This window comes from Lynx rufus, unplaced genomic scaffold, assembly GCF_022079265.1.
Source record: "Lynx rufus isolate CCGP_SWC_20201006 ecotype Redwood Valley unplaced genomic scaffold, mLynRuf1.p SCAF_3, whole genome shotgun sequence".
Taxonomy (NCBI): domain Eukaryota; kingdom Metazoa; phylum Chordata; class Mammalia; order Carnivora; family Felidae; genus Lynx; species Lynx rufus.
The window spans coordinates 133,715,695-133,733,714 of NW_025814845.1; the positions used below are offsets into that span (position 1 = coordinate 133,715,695).

General features: G+C 39.3%; 1 protein-coding gene across 1 annotated transcript in view; it reads right to left on the reverse strand.

Moving 5' to 3' along the window:
* The window catches only part of CUNH4orf45 (chromosome unknown C4orf45 homolog), a 46,057-nt gene extending 42,453 nt beyond the window's left edge, over window positions 1-3,604 (reverse strand). The window contains exons 1-2 of the mRNA XM_047092292.1: window positions 3,556-3,604; window positions 1,689-1,921 (exon numbers count right to left, since the gene is read on the reverse strand). Of these exons, the coding sequence (XP_046948248.1) occupies window positions 1,689-1,921; window positions 3,556-3,604 (282 nt within the window). The remainder of the gene's footprint in view (window positions 1-1,688; window positions 1,922-3,555) is intronic.
* Between the last annotated feature and the right edge of the window lie 14,416 nt (window positions 3,605-18,020).

Consider the following 18,020-nt stretch of genomic DNA (forward strand, 5'->3'; position numbering starts at 1 on the left):
CTCAATCTCACAGGGGTTAAGAAGACAGTGCTAACCAAACAGAGCAGTGATTTAAAGCCGTCTGTGAAGTATGAATGAAAGAAACAGAATAAATACCTTCCTGGAAGACTAGCTCGTGGCTGACATCTCTTTTGGATTCACAGCTTGCTTCAAAGTCCAAGGAATACATGAATATGCTTCATTTGAATAGACAAATGTGTTCTTAATTTAAAGATAAAGAAGGAAGGGAAGCTATCTACACACTCAAGACGGGCAGACAGATTGAGGGCCGTGTACGAGAGCAAGATGTCACTGAAAGAGAGGCAAAAAGGCAACCAAAGTTATGGACTTCATTCCAACAAGCTACCTTGCTTGCTCTTCTCCCTGGTGGCCAGTTTTGATATTTAATCAAATGTCTGGTCTTCATCTTTCTTGCTTAAGCGAATAGGACACAGTTTAAGAACCTGAGCATTTGTTCTGTTTAAATGACACTGAGTAACATTAAATGCAACAACCACAGTACTGAGAGCTGACGTTTGTCTGTCAACCACTTGCCAGGCATCATGGTGTATTCTTGTGTTCTCATTATGTAATCCTCACAACAAAACAAAAATACTATTAAATAAATACATAGAGTAGTTGATGCGTGCAAGGCACTGTTCCCAGCACTTTGAAAATATTAACTTGCTTAACGTTTACAACAGCCCAGTAAGGTAAATGCTAAGATGCATAATGAAGACCTAGAAGAACAGAGGTTAAGGAACTTGCCCAAGGCCACTCACAGCTAGTAGGCAGCAGAACTACATTAGGATCAGGTGATCTTACGATGCAGGCACTCCACCCACTTCCATGTGGAAGAGAAGGGAGCAGAGACACAAAGGTGAACTCGCTACCTCAGGGTCACAGAGCTAAACCTAAGTCAGAGTCAGGATTTGAATCCGAGGTCCGTCTGACTTCAAAGACTGAGCTCCCAACCACTTTCCTGTACTGCCGTACGTTGGGACAGAAAAAGGTTTTTCTTTTGTTAGCCGGTACAATGTAATGCTGTACCATATTGCCTTAAGCATTTGAGAAATTCCAGTTATTTCACGACTGATACATGTTCAGTCTTCAGATAATGCAAAGGCCTGCCTGGGGAAAAAGTCTGAATTCTCAGATTTTTCTTCTAAAGTCACCTGGGTTCTCTCTTGTTTCACAGGAGACTGTATGGGCTCGTGCCTATATACACAACACCAAATGGAAATAAGACAAGATTTCTAAGCACCCTTTGGCTAATTACCCTGGCTTATTTGATACAAGGTCATTATCAACACAGTGCCTTTTAAAGATCTGGGACTCTCTAGGCTTGTGGATGATGTCCAGCACAGGCTTCTTTTAATACCACCCACTCATAATGCAGTGCTAGGATGGGAGAAGTACGTGTGAATGTCGCGGCAGAAGTGTGAATCTGAATGCATTCCAAAGCCAAACACAAATGCTTTTGGATTATGCACAGCTTCCTTTTCTTCACGCCTTTCCTCTCATGTATTAAAGGAACTAAAAGAGAATGATAGCAAGTCCATTTATTCACACATTTATTTTTCTGAAAAACTCAAATCCCATTATTTCTCAATGACAAATCAAGAACATGACATTTTCTATGGAAGGATCCTCAGAAAGGATTCAAATCAGAAACAGCATGCTATGAAGAGCATATTTAAGAGCAATACCTTGATGTGAAAGCCAGTCCAAAGCCTTGTTTGGTTGATAAAATCATACTCTGGTATTCCCCAACCAATTTCACCAACATACTCATATTTATATTTTGCCGGTAAGCATCTGTTTGAGGCAGGCCTCCATAAATATCTGAGATCTCCAGTCTTTTCTAATGCTGGGCACTTTTCTCCTATATAGGAAGTGTGCTGATGAATTTTTGGTAGATGATCCTTTATATAATCTGGGCCTTAAAAAGACAGAAAGACTTTTTTAAAAACTCTATACTTTATTCTAAAATGCATTTGTCATTTTAAATGGTGAACATAATAATACTAATGATTATATGGTACTTACTAGGTTCTGGGTGCTATTACAAGCCTTTTAGATACATTAATCCATTAATCCTTATAATAACCAAATGAGATAGGTAGTAGTGTTTTCTCCAATTTTTAGCAGAGGTGGGGGGAACGAAGCAAAGAAAGATTGATTACTTTTCTAGAGTCACAACTAACAAGCTCTTCATTGCCAGACAGGCTGTCTCACAGTTGGGTTCTTATTTACCCCCCATCCACTGCTTTTTTTTAGAACTAATTTAATCCAGATGTATCTTTATTTTTTTATTTTTTAAAAATGTTTATTCATTTTTTTAAGAGAGAGAGAAAGAAAGAGATAGAGACAGAGCATGAACAGGGGAAGGGGAAAGAGGGAGGGAGACACAGAATCCAAAGCAGCCTCCAGGCTCTGAGCTGTCAGCACAGAGCCCCACGTGGGGCTTAAACTCACGAACCACAAGATCATAACCTGAGCCGAAGTTGGACACTTAACCAACTGCACCACCTAGATGCCCCCAATCCAGACATATCACTTGTGCCACACTTGCGGGATGTAGGCCTTCAGACATTGGGGTGTCTGATCTAAACAGATAAAATCTTGAAATGAGAATTAGGAAATTTCCCAAATGTATCAGAAGCAACTGGAAAGTAGAGAAGACTCTCAGATGAGAAGACCAGCTTATAACAGACGATGACCAAAGGCAGAGACATTTAACAAATATTGGTATATTATTTTATTTTTAAAATGTCTATTTTTGAGAGAGACAGAGTGTGAGCAGGGGCAGGACAGAGAGAGAGGGAGACACAGAATCTGAAGCAGGCTCCAGGCTAGCAGCAAAAAGCCCGACGCAAGGCTCACACTCACGAACCGGCGAGATCATGACCTGAGCCGAAGTCAGCCACTTAACTGGATGAGCCACCCGGGTGCCCCTAAATATTGGTATTTTAAATGTAAGACAGTGAACAAAAAGAAATCCGTGAATTGTGGAAGTGGGTAAAATACACCAAAATATGAGAAGGTCTGGAAAGGATCACTTAAATGAACCTGGTGTTGAAAGTTGACGATGTGAAACATAAAGGGGAGCAAAGATCTACGGGAAGAATGGTACTGATTTAAAGTAGAAAGTAAGGGGCTGGCCAGGAGGAGTTTCAGAAGTCCCAGAACCCACATTGCTGCAGGATCATATGGACAAATTAGGGACACAAACAAAAAACTCCATTCCTGTTACCAGAAGTCGACCAAAGACATTGGAGGCAGAAGCTATGTTGTGGGTGTGATGTCAACTGGGCCCCTCTTGGCCCTGTGACTCCTCTCATTTGGCTCTTGGGTCAGGGGGCTCAGTGTTTGCAGAGTTTACGGGTGGGCTGGGGCTTTGACCAGGTACTCGGAAGGAATGGTCAATGTGCTAACAAGTCTGTGCTTAGAGAAGTCGTCTAAACTTTCCAAGGTAGTGGGAAACGTGAAACTGCTCGTCAGATGCATGATTTTGGCAGATGTTTTCACAGCCTCCTAATCAACATCACTCCCCATGGTGCGCTAAGTACTCACTGTGGCTAATTTCCCTTGACGGATACATGGTGGCTTCACTTTTATTCATGTCAGGTTTTCACTCAGGTATAACTATTTTGGTAAAGAATAGAATGGCCAGAGCATAGAAAACCATTTTCTTTCTCAATGTGACAGGTGTTGCGGTCTTACCTACAAAACTCCTGTCAGAAGGAATTTGTGCAGCAGGCTCCTCTGAACAGGATGAAATACAGAAGAATGGGGGTTAGTCTTGCTGAAGCTTCTGTGCACACTAAGGCCACTGTTTTCCCAAATGTGTCATCAAATGCCACTTCCTTGAGTGCACGATGAAAATATATGTGTGTGGGGTGGGGGTGCTTTATAGTCAAAAACTTTGGGGAACACCGCTTGCTACTTTTGCCTTTTAGTTGCCCACAGCACATGAAGGCATATTAAAAGCTCTGAGAAGTCCTACGGTAACTAAACCTGTTTACACTTAGGTGACCCAGTGTTTCCCAAACTTATTTAAACATGGGTCTCTGTCAGTGCAGAGCCCAAGGTGGGGCTTGATCTCACAAACCGTAACATCACGGCCTGAGCAAGAATCAAGAGTTGGACGCTGAACCGACTAAGCTGTCCCTGCGATTAATTTTTAAAAAGAGCCGTTACTTGAGAGCTGAATCAAAAGCACTCGGTTTTAGATAGTGTCATGGAAGGTGCACATACTCTACAAACCAAGAATATGTTTATGTGGGGGCGGGGGGGAGGGGCAGGGAGCTCCAACCAGGGTTCTCTGCTGCTTTAGTCAAGTCACTGGACTTTTCTCAACTCCTGTTTCCTCTTTCGTGCTTTAGAAGTAGCATGATGCAATATTCACAGCACAGGAGATTCCTGGGAAGACCCCGCCCTGGCCACCTAACTGACTCAGGTATCTGCCTTATGAGGCCGAGGCAGCTGGATGCCAGAGGCCAAGCTAGGCCCCCATTTCCAGCAGATCCCCTCTAGCCATCCCAGTGTTTACCTTACCAGAAAGCAAAAGATCCACATATCACTACCCAAACAGCAACACGCAGAAATGTGCTTTCCTTAATGGGACAGTTCCACAGGTGTTTGGCTTTAAATGACACACTTTTGTTTTTCCAAACCTCTTCCTCCAGGGCCTAGACTCTATGCTGGTTCTGATTCCCTGCTTAAGAGTAAAACTTCCAACTCACATGCAACCCATTGTCTCTTTAGTTTTCCTTTAACAATTATCATCTCTGTTCAGCTATCGTTGCTACATTTCTTAGGGTGTTTCTAGTTTTTTTTCATCATATGGAAGATTTCCTCCATCTTTCATCCTCTTTCCCAAACTCCAGTGCTCATTTGCCAACAGTGACGTTGGCAGCTCCTGGGTTAATAAGTCTCTCACCTGCCCATCTTCTTTAAAGTTCTCTTTTGCGTCTGAAGACTTGTCTAGTGGGACAACTAGCAGCTATAGCGCTTACACAGAGCTGCCCAACTTCTGTCAGTCAGTCCTAACTCTTCCTCCCCTGTGAGAGCCACATTGTGATGGGAGGAGATGTACTTCCATTAAAATCTGTACCAGGCTTCGGGGCTCCACGTTTCTTATTCGTCCTGCCCTGGAAAAACTGTATGCCCTTTCCCTCTCCCCTCTACATGTGCCCAACAGTACTTGCTTATTTGTACTGAAATTCTAAAGTTACAGTTAAGGATATGGTTTTGAAGCTAAACTACTGTAGGTTCAAATCCTGGCTTTGTCTGAAGCTGGCCTTTTTTTTTTTTTTCTTTTTTTAAAATTTACATCCAAGTTAGTTAGCATATAATGCAACAATGATCTCAGGAGTAGATTCCTTAGTGCCCCTTACCCATTTAGCCCATCCCCCCCCCACACCCCCTCCAGTAACCCTCTGTTTGTCCTCATATTTAAGAGTCTCTTATGTTTTGTCCCCCTCCCTGTTTTTATATTCGTTTTGCTTCCCTTCCCTTGTGTTCATCTGGTCTGTGTCTTAAAGTCCTCATATGAGTGAAGTCATTATGATATTTGTCTTTCTCTGGCTGGCTAATTTTGCTTAGCATAATACCCTCCAGTTCCATCCACGTAGTTGCAAATGGCAAGATTTCATTCTTTTTGATTGCTGAGTAATACTCCATTGTATATATATACCACATCTTCTTTATCCATTCATCCATCGATGGACATTTGGGCTCTTTCCATACTTTGGCTATTGTTGATAGTGTTGCTGTAAACATTGGGGTGCATGTGCCCCTTCGAAACAGCATAGCTGTATCCCTTGGATAAATACCTAGTAGTACAATTGCTGGGTCATAGGGTAGTTCTATTTTTAATTTTTTGAGGAACCTCTATACTGTTTTCCAGAGTGCCTGCACCAGCTTGCATTCCCACCAACAATGCAAAAGAGATCCTCTTTCTCCGCATCCTCGTCAACATCTGTTGTTGTCTGAGTTGTTAATGTTAGCCATTCTGACAGGTGTGAGGTGGTTTCTCATTGTGGTTTTGATTTGCATTTCACTGATGATGAGTGACGTGGAGCATTTTTTCATGTGTCAGTTGGCCATCTGGATGTCTTCTTTGGAGAAATGTCTATTCGTGTCTTTTTAAGGCTGGCCTTTTGACCCAGGGAAAGTTATTCAGCCTCTGAGTTTTAGGCCTCTCCTCTATAAAATGAGAATATTGATGCCCTCCTATATTGTAGCCATGTTGGATGGAGAGGAGAGAATCAATTTTATTTAAAGAGTTGCTTATCTGAGAATGTGGCATATAATATATAGCTAATATTATTATTGTCTTTTGTTTTTATTTGATGTTTTCTCTTATTACATTCCTTTAAAACATATTTTAGGAGCTTTCACTGATAAATGATTTATTCCTTATTGTGATTAAGTTCCAGTTCCTTTCGTGAGAGCTCATCTAGATCAGGGGTTGGCAAATTTTTCTTATAAAGACCAAGAGAGTAAATAGTTTTGGCTTTGTGGGGAATACCGTCGCTAACTACCTAACTGTCCCACTGTAGGGCAAAAGCATCAGTAGACAATATGTAAACAAACGAGCATGGCTGTGTTCCAATAAAACTTTATTTATGAACATTGAAATTGTAAGCTCATGTAATTCTCACACGTAACAGAATATTCTTCTTTTGCTTTTTCCTACTTGAAAATCTAAAAGCCTTTCTTTGTTCACCAGCCCTACAAAAACAGGTGGCAGGACAAATTTGATCCAGGAGCCAAGGTTGGCTGACCTCTGCTCTAGATGGTGGGAAGATGGTGGACACTAAGGAAGCAGATTGCCACAAAGGCTGGAAAGAGCACAGACAGGCGAATCTGGGAGGTTTTCCAATAAACTTCATCTGTTTAAGCCAACGCTTGAAAAGGACCAGCTATAGCATGTGTCAGTAGAAAAACAGAAAATTCCATCTCTGAGGCAAATGTCTCTTTCTGACCTCTCTTCTGCATTTACAGTGTTTCATTTAATTAATCAATTCATCCATTCATTTATTCTTTCACTTATTAAGCAAGTATTTATTGATCCATATGCAAGTGAGCAAAGCAAACCCCCTGCCTTCATGGGCCTTGCATTTCCTTTGAGAGGCCAGCAATACAAGTAAACACTCATTCATTATCTTTCATTTGGCTTATCACTATAACGTCCTAACTAGTCTTGGCTCTAGTTTCTATCCTTTCCAATCCATCCTCCACACAGCTGCTTAAAGTGAACCAAAACTCAACTAAAATTAATACCTCCTCTCCTAAACAACACATGAAGTGGTTTTCTGTGGTGCTTATAATTTTTTCCATCCAGCTTTCTTAGGATTGCTGATAGGTGTCTTCATAATCTGACCTTAGCTACTTATTCTTTTCCTTATCAAAATTCATCTTTCAAGGCATATTATAAGTGATGCTTTTCTAGAAAACACCCCTAATCCCTCCAAGTCAAAATTAGAGACTCACATGCTACTTTTACAGTAGTTTCTTTTAATTTCACCTTCCTTTTTATATCATATTTATTGGATCTTCTCTATTTAAATTTTTTTTTAATGTTTATTTACTTTTAAGACAGAGAGAGACAGAGTATGAGCAGGTGAGAGGCAGAGACAGAGGAAGACACAGAATCTGAAGCAGGTTCCAGGCTCTGAGCTGTCAGCAGAGAGCCTAACATGAGGCTTGAACCCACAAACTGTGAGATAATGACCTGAGCCAAAGTCAGATGCTTACCCGACTGAGCCACCAAGGCGCCCCTAATTTTCTCTATTTTTAAGCTCTTAGAGGGTAAAGGTTATGTCTATAAACCCTTTTCCAAAAGGTTCTTTAGGGGCGCCTGGGTGGCGCAGTCGGTTAAGCGTCCGACTTCACCCAGGTCACGATCTCGCGGTCCGTGAGTTCGAGCCCGCGTCAGGCTCTGGGCTGATGGCTCAGAGCCTGGAGCCTGCTTCCGATTCTGTGTCTCCCTCTCTCTCTGCCCCTCCCCCGTTCATGCTCTGTCTCTCTCTGTCCCAAAAATAAATAAACGTTGAAAAAAAAAAAAGTTCTTTAATTGAAATATATTTCATATATAACATTGTGTAAATTTAAAGTGTACAACATGTTGATTTGATATATGTATTGTAATATGATTGCCATTATAGTGATAATTAGCATGTCTATCCTGTCACATAATTAAAATTTCTTTTTCAAATGTTTATTTATTTTTGAGAGAGAGAGAGAGCAAGCAGGGAGGGGCAGAGAGAGAGAGAGGAGAGAGAGAATCTCAAGCAGTCTCTACACTATCAGCACAGAGCCTGATGTAGGGCTCGAACTCATGAACCATGAGATCATGACCTGAGCCCAATCAAGAGTCAGTCATTTAACCAATTAAGCCAACCAGGTGCCCCCAAAATTTATTTTTAATGGTTGGAATAATTAATATCTAGTCAATTGGCAAGTTTGATAAAATAATAGAGTATCATTGTCTATATTTACTATGCCGTGCATTTTATCTCTAGGACTTAATTACTACTCTTTGGAAATTTGTACCCTTAAACATCTCTCTGCCCCACCCCCAACCTCCAGGCCCTGGTAAGCACCATTTTACTTTATGTTTTCACAAGTCTGGCCTTTTTGGATTCCACATAAGTGATATCATATAGTATTTGTCTTTCTCTGACTTATTTCACTTAGCACGATGTCCTCAAGTTCCATCCATATTGTTGCAAATGGCAAGATGGCTTTCTTTCTCATAGCTGAATTATGTTCCATTGTATATATGTATTATGTCTGTAAAGTCTTAATTGCCAGCACAGTCCTCAAACATAGTTGGTCCTCAAGAAATACATGTTGAATGCTGAAGTGAATGGTTTGTCAAATAAATGAATTTAAAAATTCCATCGTAAGGGGTGTCTGGTTGGCTCAGTGAGAAAAGTGTGTGACTCTTGATCTATGGGTCATGAGTTCAAGCCCCATGTTGGGTGTAGAGATTACTTAAATAAATGAACCTTAAAAAAATTCCATCTAAAGACAGGAGGCATATAAACTCATATTAAAGGTGAAGCAAGCACTTCTTTAAGTATCTAAAGAACAATCTACTTTCTAGAACTGCCTCAAATCCTCCTATTTTGGATTTTATGATATGACACTTAAGAGTAAGGTCAGAGTAAGAATTGCTTTTCACAACATTTATTTTTAGTAGTTAGAGGCAGAGAGAAGGATGAGAGCTCATAGTAATATGACTTCATTCTATAATATTGCCTCATGAGGCCAATTCTCCACTTCAGTGACCAAGATGAAGCATTCTAGGGAAATAAATTGAAAGGAATCAAGTGGTTCATGGAAATGAGTGTTTTAATAAGTATGTTTGGAAACCTGTTGACAATATGGGCATAAATTTGCCATTACAGATGCGCTATGCAGAAAAGCTGGGCTTATTGGAGACTCAAGGCAAGGCAGAGGTCAGAGGAGACAGTGGGACTGTGAAACTATGAAATGAACTCTTCTGGACACATCTGACATATGCATGTAGAGGCAAGGAGAGAGGAGACAATGCTAGAAATTACTTTGTGCCACTGCTAATGTGAATAGGACTCTCCAGTTCCAACAATTACCAAGAATGGATCCATGGACTGGAAAAATTTTAAGTGCTTTATCTCAATCCCATTGGTGCAATTATGCATTGGGTCTAACCATTAAATGGACTGAAAAGATTAAGTTTGTCAGATTTCTGAAAGAGCCAAATAAACATCAGACAGAAACATCCTTGCTACATACATTCGTTCTTCACTCAAACAATAAACCTCCTGCAGATAATCTGAAAACATTAAGGACAGCCTCCAATAAACTCAAACTGCCTCCAATAAATCCATGGGATTATTATGTCAATAAGGAAACTTATATGATAATTACATATAAAATTATAAATTGGAACTTAGGGTTATGACGAATTAGAGATTTCACCGGATACTTATGCACAGTTCAGCCAATGGTTGAACTAATATTGATGGCACTCTACTGACTGCCCGGAGCTGGGTCAGAGTAAAGAAAGATTAATAAGACATGACCTCTGTTTTTCTGGTTTTTCATATGCCGTAGACTGAATGACTGTGTCCCCCTCCAAATTCATGTTATCTCCCAAGACCCAATGCGATGAGTTTCCTTCCCATAGGAAGTTGGGCCTATGGGAGGTGATTAGGTCATGAGGGTGGAGCTCTCATGAGTGGATTTGGTACCCTCATAAGAGACCCCAGAGAGCTCTCTCGCCCCTTCTGCCCTTTGAGGTTACAGCAAAAAACACAGCCATCTATGGACCAGGAAGTGGGCGCTCACCAGACACTGAATCTACTCTCACCAGATGCCTTGATCTTGGACTTCCCAGCCTCCAGAGCTGCGAGACAGAAATTTCTGTTGTTAATAAGTCACCCAAGGCTACGATATTCTATTATTGTAGCTCCAAACGCACTGACACCATACAATCTAAAGAAGACCATGCTCATCTCCTCCAGGAAACATTGTCTGCTCTCATGACAGACACTGTTATTCACTGAAACTTTAAAATGCAGTTTGATCTACGTTTCATGTGCCTGCTTAGGTTTCCTACTTTTTTCATGAATTGTGTCTTGTCTCTCTGCTTGTCAAGCCAGCCCGTGTTAGTTCCTTTTAAAGACCTGAACTGCCTTTTGTTCGCTTTGTAACTTCCACAGCATTCTGGGCAGTGCAACACACAATGCAAACACGGTGTAATTTTTATTGGAAGGATGACTACTTTACCATTAAAGTTGCTGTTATAATCCAAAATTATAAAATTCCACATTCTTCCCAGTGACTGCAGAAAGATGACAGGATCGAAAGTTTTTCAAACATCTGTGGACTTTTACTTGGAAAATAGAACTGATAGACTCATTCTGACAAACCTTTGCAACCAGGTGATTCTCCACGATATAAGTAGATAATAATAAATAGGTTTCGTTGTTTTGTTTTATTTATTTCGAGAGATTGTGTGCAATCGAGCAGGGAAGGAGAGAGACAGAGAGAGGGAGAGAATCCCAAGCAGGCTCCATGGTGTCAGCATAGAGCCCATTGTGGGACTCATCCTCACGAATCTTGAGATCATGACCTGAGCTGAAATCAAGAGTCGGACATTTAACCGACTGAGCCACCAAGGTGTCCCTGTTTTGGTTTTTATCTTGGGAACTTTCATAGTATACACATGCATAAAATAGTCAACTGTATTATAAGGAACTTTTACCGTTCGTGGAAACAGGCTCTCGATGTCCGTCTGAAGAAGAATATTTAAAATATTTACATATGTAGTACTAATAAAAACTCATTAGGGTACTGTAAATAACAGGAAGTCCTTGGCAAATGGATTAAATAAGAAGGAAAATTATTATGTCGTATAATAAGGTCTACTGCGATATGAGGACTCTATGGTTGCTTAATCCAGTAGTTCTGTGATGTCTTCAGAAATGCAGGTTCTTTCCATGTGTGCGTTCTGCATCCTCAGTGTACCAGGTTGCCTTCAGGCAAGCTCCCCTTGAGGTTCCAGCGAGGCTATCAGTTCCAGGTATCATATGCAGATACCATAATGCCCATGAGGGGGGGTATGTGTTTCATCAGTGGAGAAGCCTTTCCTAGAAAACCCCAGATGAATTGCTTTCTCATTTCATTGGCCAGGATTGAGTCATTCATCTCTTCTCAAAACCAAGCACTGGCAAGAGGATTGAGATTTCAGTGACTAGCTTAGATGAGTCAGGGTTTAACCCTGAGTCATGGGAGGCGACTATAGACACCCAAACAAAATGGAGTCTTTCTAGAAAGGAAGAGGGTATACTGACCTCTGCGTTATCTGCTACAAAGCATACAGGGAAATGTCCCTCAGAGGAAAAAAAAAAAAAGAAAAGAAAGAAAAGAAATCCACTCATACAACACATACATTTATGTAATGTAACTATTCACTGCTTTGCAATCAACTTTTAAGACACCGTCAATCATTTACAGTTTACCCTCCTTTGGTTCTTGGTCATGTGATAAATTATAATCTGTTTCAGTGTTTATGCTCTCATACTTGAAGATATAGCTTTACACTGAAATGATACAAAGAAATGGAGGCAAGCCATAGGCTCCATCAAAACTGTTCTTCTTTTTTTTAATTTAAAATTATTATTTTATTATTTTATTTTTTTTAAGAGAGAGAGAGCTGGGGAGGGGCAGAGGGTAAGAGAGAGAGAGAGTATCCTAAGCAGGCTCTGCACCCAGTGCAGAGCCTGACACGGGGCTCAATCCCACAACCATGGGATCGTGACCTGAGCTGAAATCAAGAATTGGACCCCTAACTGACTGAGTCACCCAGGTGCCCCAGAACTCATTTTCCTAAAATGTGAGGGAGAGAGAGCAGTTGTTAACTTCTATTTAAATCCTTTGAGAGAGAGCAGAGGTTTGCAAAATTTTCCATAAAAAAAAGAGAGTAAAGGGGCGCCTGGGTGGCGCAGTCGGTTAAGCGTCCGACATCAGCCAGGTCACGATCTCGCGGTCCGTGAGTTCGAGCCCCGCGTCGGGCTCTGGGCTGATGGCTCGGAGCCTGGAGCCTGTTTCCGATTCTGTGTCTCCCTCTCTCTCTGCCCCTCCCCCGTTCATGCTCTGTCTCTCTCTGTCCCAAAAATAAATAAAAAACGTTGAAAAAAAAAATTAAAAAAAAAAAAGAGAGAGTAAACATTTCAACTTTTCAAGAGAAGTAAACTTCTCAACCCTGTCACTGCAGCGCAAAAGCAGCCATGGGCAATAAGTAAACTATTGTGTGCCTACATTCCAATAAAACTTTATTTATAGATCCTGGGATTAGAATTTTAATAATCTCATGTGTCACAAAATATTCTTTTAATTTTTTCTAACCATGGAACATAGTACAAAACCAGGTGTCAAACTAGATTTGGTCCACAGGCTATAGTTTACTAATCCCTGGTCTAGAGCGCTTCTCATGTTTGCCTTTTATTTTACACACTTGCCATTCATATTTAGAGAGGAAGTTTCTGTGTTGATTACTTCACAGCAAAAGTAAGTACTTAAAAAAAAAAAAACATTTCCTTTAAATGCACTCTCTTGCATGAAAGAGTTCACTTTTTATTTGTACAATTGATTCCAATAGAGTACGTGGCTTTTTTGTATTTTGCTGATGTTAATTTGGTCTCATTTCACTTCTCACTTTGTGGTCATTGATTTTGTTATTATTAGTATTGCACATGTGACCCAGTGAGGAGATGCAAATATGGTTAACCTGCCAGTGCAAATAAAAAATAGAAGAATGGGGTGGGATACTAAATTATACAGATAGATTGGAAATAATAACATTAGGTAAGAATTACACTGGTTTTACCCCACTGGAAAGAGCTGAGAGGGTATGCATTGCTCCATTAGGGCTGTGAGTAATGATGGTAATTACCACCTAATCTAAAGAGAAGAGCCTAACTCACACTGGACTGGGTAGAAACAGCTACTCGAGCTATGGTGCTAAGAATTGTAAAATGTACCATTGACTTTTAAAATGTACCAGGTATGCTTCCAAAGAGAAAAGGGAAGAAATTTACTACTTCACATGTAGACATCTATAGTAAGGCACATCACAATTACAGACACGTTAAAATGTAATTTATTACAATAACACTTCTTCGCCTAGATGATATATGGCAATTTCCTTCTCTATTCCCTGGACAAACAGTATACCAGGAAAGGATCGTCTATTTCTAGATGGCAGAAAGTGATTTCAATTTAGACCTAGGCAATTTAGACTAGTAAGTGGTATTTCTCACCTTGTAAATTATTTAATAAACAAGTAGAGGGGTGTCTAGTTGGCTCAGTCGGTAGAGCATATGACTCTGGATCTCGGGGTCATGAGTTCGAGTCCCACATTTGAGTGCAGAGATTACTTCAAAAAAAAACCAAGTAGAAATAGCTAAAAGTATGCTGTAAGAAAAACATTGAGCCTGCTATTTGGATTATTGAGCAATACTTAATTGTAAAAAGCAAGAAAATGGTAATCAATAGCTAGGCACTCTTTACATTCGTTGTATCTTTTCTGTTATACCTTTAACCCTTTCTACTTGGATGGCTGGGGGACTCCTGCTCCCAGATAGTTAAAAGAATTGAAATAAAATGACTGTTTATTTATTCCTAGAATAGATTTCACTGGGCTGCAATGCTTCGCTTTTAAAATGGATTTGAGAACAGGTGCAATATTGGACTCACAAAACCACATGATAGCAGACATTTATAAATTATAAATTAATTTAAATTTCCTTATCACTCCATATTCAAATGTCCTTTGGGATATGTTTTTCCATCCCTGTGAGCAAACATTTTCCTCTAGAATATACTTGATATAACAGAAAGAGCATTTGGACAGGGAGAATGGTAACTGGGATTTTGGTTTTAGCCTTGCTGCCGTTAGTTGAGTGAACTTGGGAAAGCCATTTTGTCTTCCTTGGTTAACCTCAATTTTTCTTTTTTTCAACAACTCTATTGAAGTATAACTGAAATACAAGAAACTGCATATACTTAAAGTGTATACAACTTGTTAAGCTTTATGTATATGTATACATGTAACAAGTTTGCCAGATATATATAGGATACCCAGTTAAATTTGTATCTCAGGTAGGCATTGAATAATTTTTTTTAGTAAAAGTATGCTCCAAATATTGTGTGGTACGTATACTAAAAAAAAATTCTTTATCTGATATTAAATTTAATTGAGCATCCTATATTTTTACTTGCTAAATCGGGCAACCCTAGTCATGAAATATCACCACAATCAAAATAAAGAACATATCCATCACCCCCAAAATTTCATCATGCCCCTTTGCAAATCCTTTTTCTCATTCCCTGCCTTTTCCTATACCTAGGCAACCAATTATCTGCTTTCTGTTCCTATAATTAATGGGCATTTTTTACAATTGTATATAAATGGCATTATACAGTATATACTCTCTTTGGTCTGGCTTCTTACACCAAACATAATTATTTTGAGGTCATCTTTTTAATGACATGTACCAATAGTTTATTTCTTTTTATTGCCAAGCGGTATCTTATTATATGGCAGACAACAGTTTATCCATTCACCTGTTGATGGGACTTTAGGGTTGTTTTCAGTGTGTAACTGTTACAAATAAAGCTGCTATGAACATTTGCATACAGATCTTTTTATGGAAATGTGCTTTCATTCTTTTAGGTAAATACCTAGCAGTGGAAATGCCGGACCATATGGTGGGTGACTAACTTTTTAAGAAACTGCTAACTTGTTTTCCAAAGTGGTCGAATCAATTTAATTTCTGCCCACGTGGTATGAGAGTTCTACCTTCTCCACATCTATGCAAATACGTGGTAGAGTTGGTCTTAATTTTTGCCATTCTAATAGGTGTGCGGGGGTGTCTCATTGTGGCTTTATCTTGCATTTTTCTAACGATCGATAACGTTCAGCATCTTGTGCTTATTGGCCGTCTGTTTATCTTCTTGGATGAACTATCCAAATCTTCTGCCCATTTTTTAATTGCATTGTTTTCTTATTGAGAGTTTTGAGAGTTATTTACATATTCTGAATACAAGTCTTTTATCAATATGTATTTTGTAAATATTTTCTTCTAGTCTGTTCTTCTATTTCCATCCTCTTAACAGTGTTGTATGGAGAGTAATTTTGATACAGATCATTTTATAAATATTCTTTTTTAAGATTATTTACTTATTTGTTTAGAGAGAGAGAGAGAGTGAGAGAGGGGCAGAGAGAGAGGGAGAGAGAGAATTTCAAGCAGGCTCTGCATTCTCATCGCAGAGCCTGATGGGGGCTCTAACTCATGAACCATGAAGTCATGACCCGAGCTGCAACCAAGACTCAACACAACTGACTGAGCCACCCAGGCATCCATATAAATGTTCTTTTAAGGATCATATTTTAGGTGTTGAATCTAAAAAATTTGTCCAACCCAAGGTCACAAAGATTGTCTCCTCCATTTTCTTTTAGATGTTGTATAGTTTTAGGTTTTTCATTCAGGTCTATGATCCATTTCAAGTCAATTTTTGTATATGATGAGAGATATGGTTTGGAAAGTTCAAATTTTTTTGTGTGTATGTATATTTAATTGTTCTAGCGCCATGTTTATAAGACTGTCCTTTCACCACTGAATTGCATTTACTCATTTTTTAGTAATATATATTTCACTAACTTATTTTAGTTATATATATATATAACTATATACATCACCAAATAATTGTATACACACACACACACACACACACACACAAACATATACACACACAGTGGTATTTTCTTGGGTCCTTGTATAAAATGCATTTCTTACTGCAGGCTGCAGTTAGAATCTAAGTTTGAAAGCCACTGATATGATGCTCCCTTGAATTACTTTTTTCTCTATCCTACTTTATTTCTCCCCTCTGAGTTTATATCACTCTCCCTGTGTAATTTGCACCCTGCACTTTCATTCAATATTTCTTGCAATTTGCTGGTGGTTTACAGCAAGACATTTCCTTTGTCATTTGTTTTGCCTCATTGGGAGGCATCATGATGTGGAGAAAAGAGAAGGGACCATACTTTTTCTGAATTCTATTTCATAATAGGCTTGTGGCCTTCTTCAAAATATTTACTGTTTCTCTGGATGAGTTTCTTTATCTGAAAAATGATACCACATCTAACAACCTCATACAGTTGTTGTAAGAATCGAGAGATATGGTACGTATCATACGTGTACCATGCCTGGATGTATAACTGTCACATAACAGATGCCGGATGATAGATAGCTATTATCTTATTATGTACCTTCTGACCATTTCTGGTATTCCCCTCACCTTCTGCCAGGCCCGTTCCTTCTTCTGTGCTAATTCTATTGTAGCCTACACAAGATTAGGCCTGAGATGATTAAATGCAACACCCTCAGCTACTGTAGTGAGAAATGTTTAATGATATTACACAGGAAGTATCATGGTGCCAAACAGATGGAGATCAGATTTAATTTTAATCTAAAAAAGAAAAATTCTTCTACCCCAAAAGAGACCTTAAAAATCTCCCTTCCATTGTCAAGGCAAACAGAAAAATACCCCTCTCTGAACAGAACACAGCTGCTTGAAATGCAAACCATTCAGCTAAAAGCACCAAGGCTGTAGATTCCCCAGAACCTAAAAGCCAAAAATTAGAATGCTCTGTGATTGCCAACAGGGGCAAGACTATTCTAACTTATACCAGAGAAGAAACCGTCCGGCACTGAAAAGGTATTCAGACTGAACCACTGTCTACTTAAGAGTTATTATCTGTTAAGTGCATTGCAAAGAGGAATGGGAGACTTATATTTGTGTTTTCTTCATTAAAAATTAAAAATAAGCAAGGAGCCACTCTATGAATTCCTATATTCCTAGCCTAGCCTGATTATAAATAACTGAAATTCTGGCAGCTAGATTGCCGCATCTAATTTTGCACTGTATCACAGTTTTCATAAATTTACTCATTTTCACTGACACATGGTAAGCTTCTAGCTATTCTTCACCATAACTAATTTGTTATTCATCCTAATGATAACAGTGACCTGGTATAGAGGCTGCAGGTCAAGAGCGTTTCATTGACACCTCGTTCCAGAAATGTAGTTAAAAACCCATCAACAGGCGTGGTGTTTGGATATGTGGATGTTCTACAAAAATTTTAATCTGACCTTCAACAGGTCTAGAACTTTCAAGTATGGTAGCCATGGCCATAAATGTCTAGGAAGTACTTAAGTTCCTAGTTCAAATTGAAATGTGCTGTAAGTTGAAAGCACATATCAGATTTCCAAGACTTAGTACAAAAGAAAGAAGGTGAAACATTTCATTATTACCTTTTAATATGGATTTCATATTGAAATGAGAAGAATTTGGATCTATTGGATTAAATAAAACATATTACTAAAACTATCTCACCTATTTACATTTTCAAAATGTGGTTACTAGGGGGGCGCCTGGGTGACTTAGTCGGTTAAACGTCCAACTTCAGCTCAGGT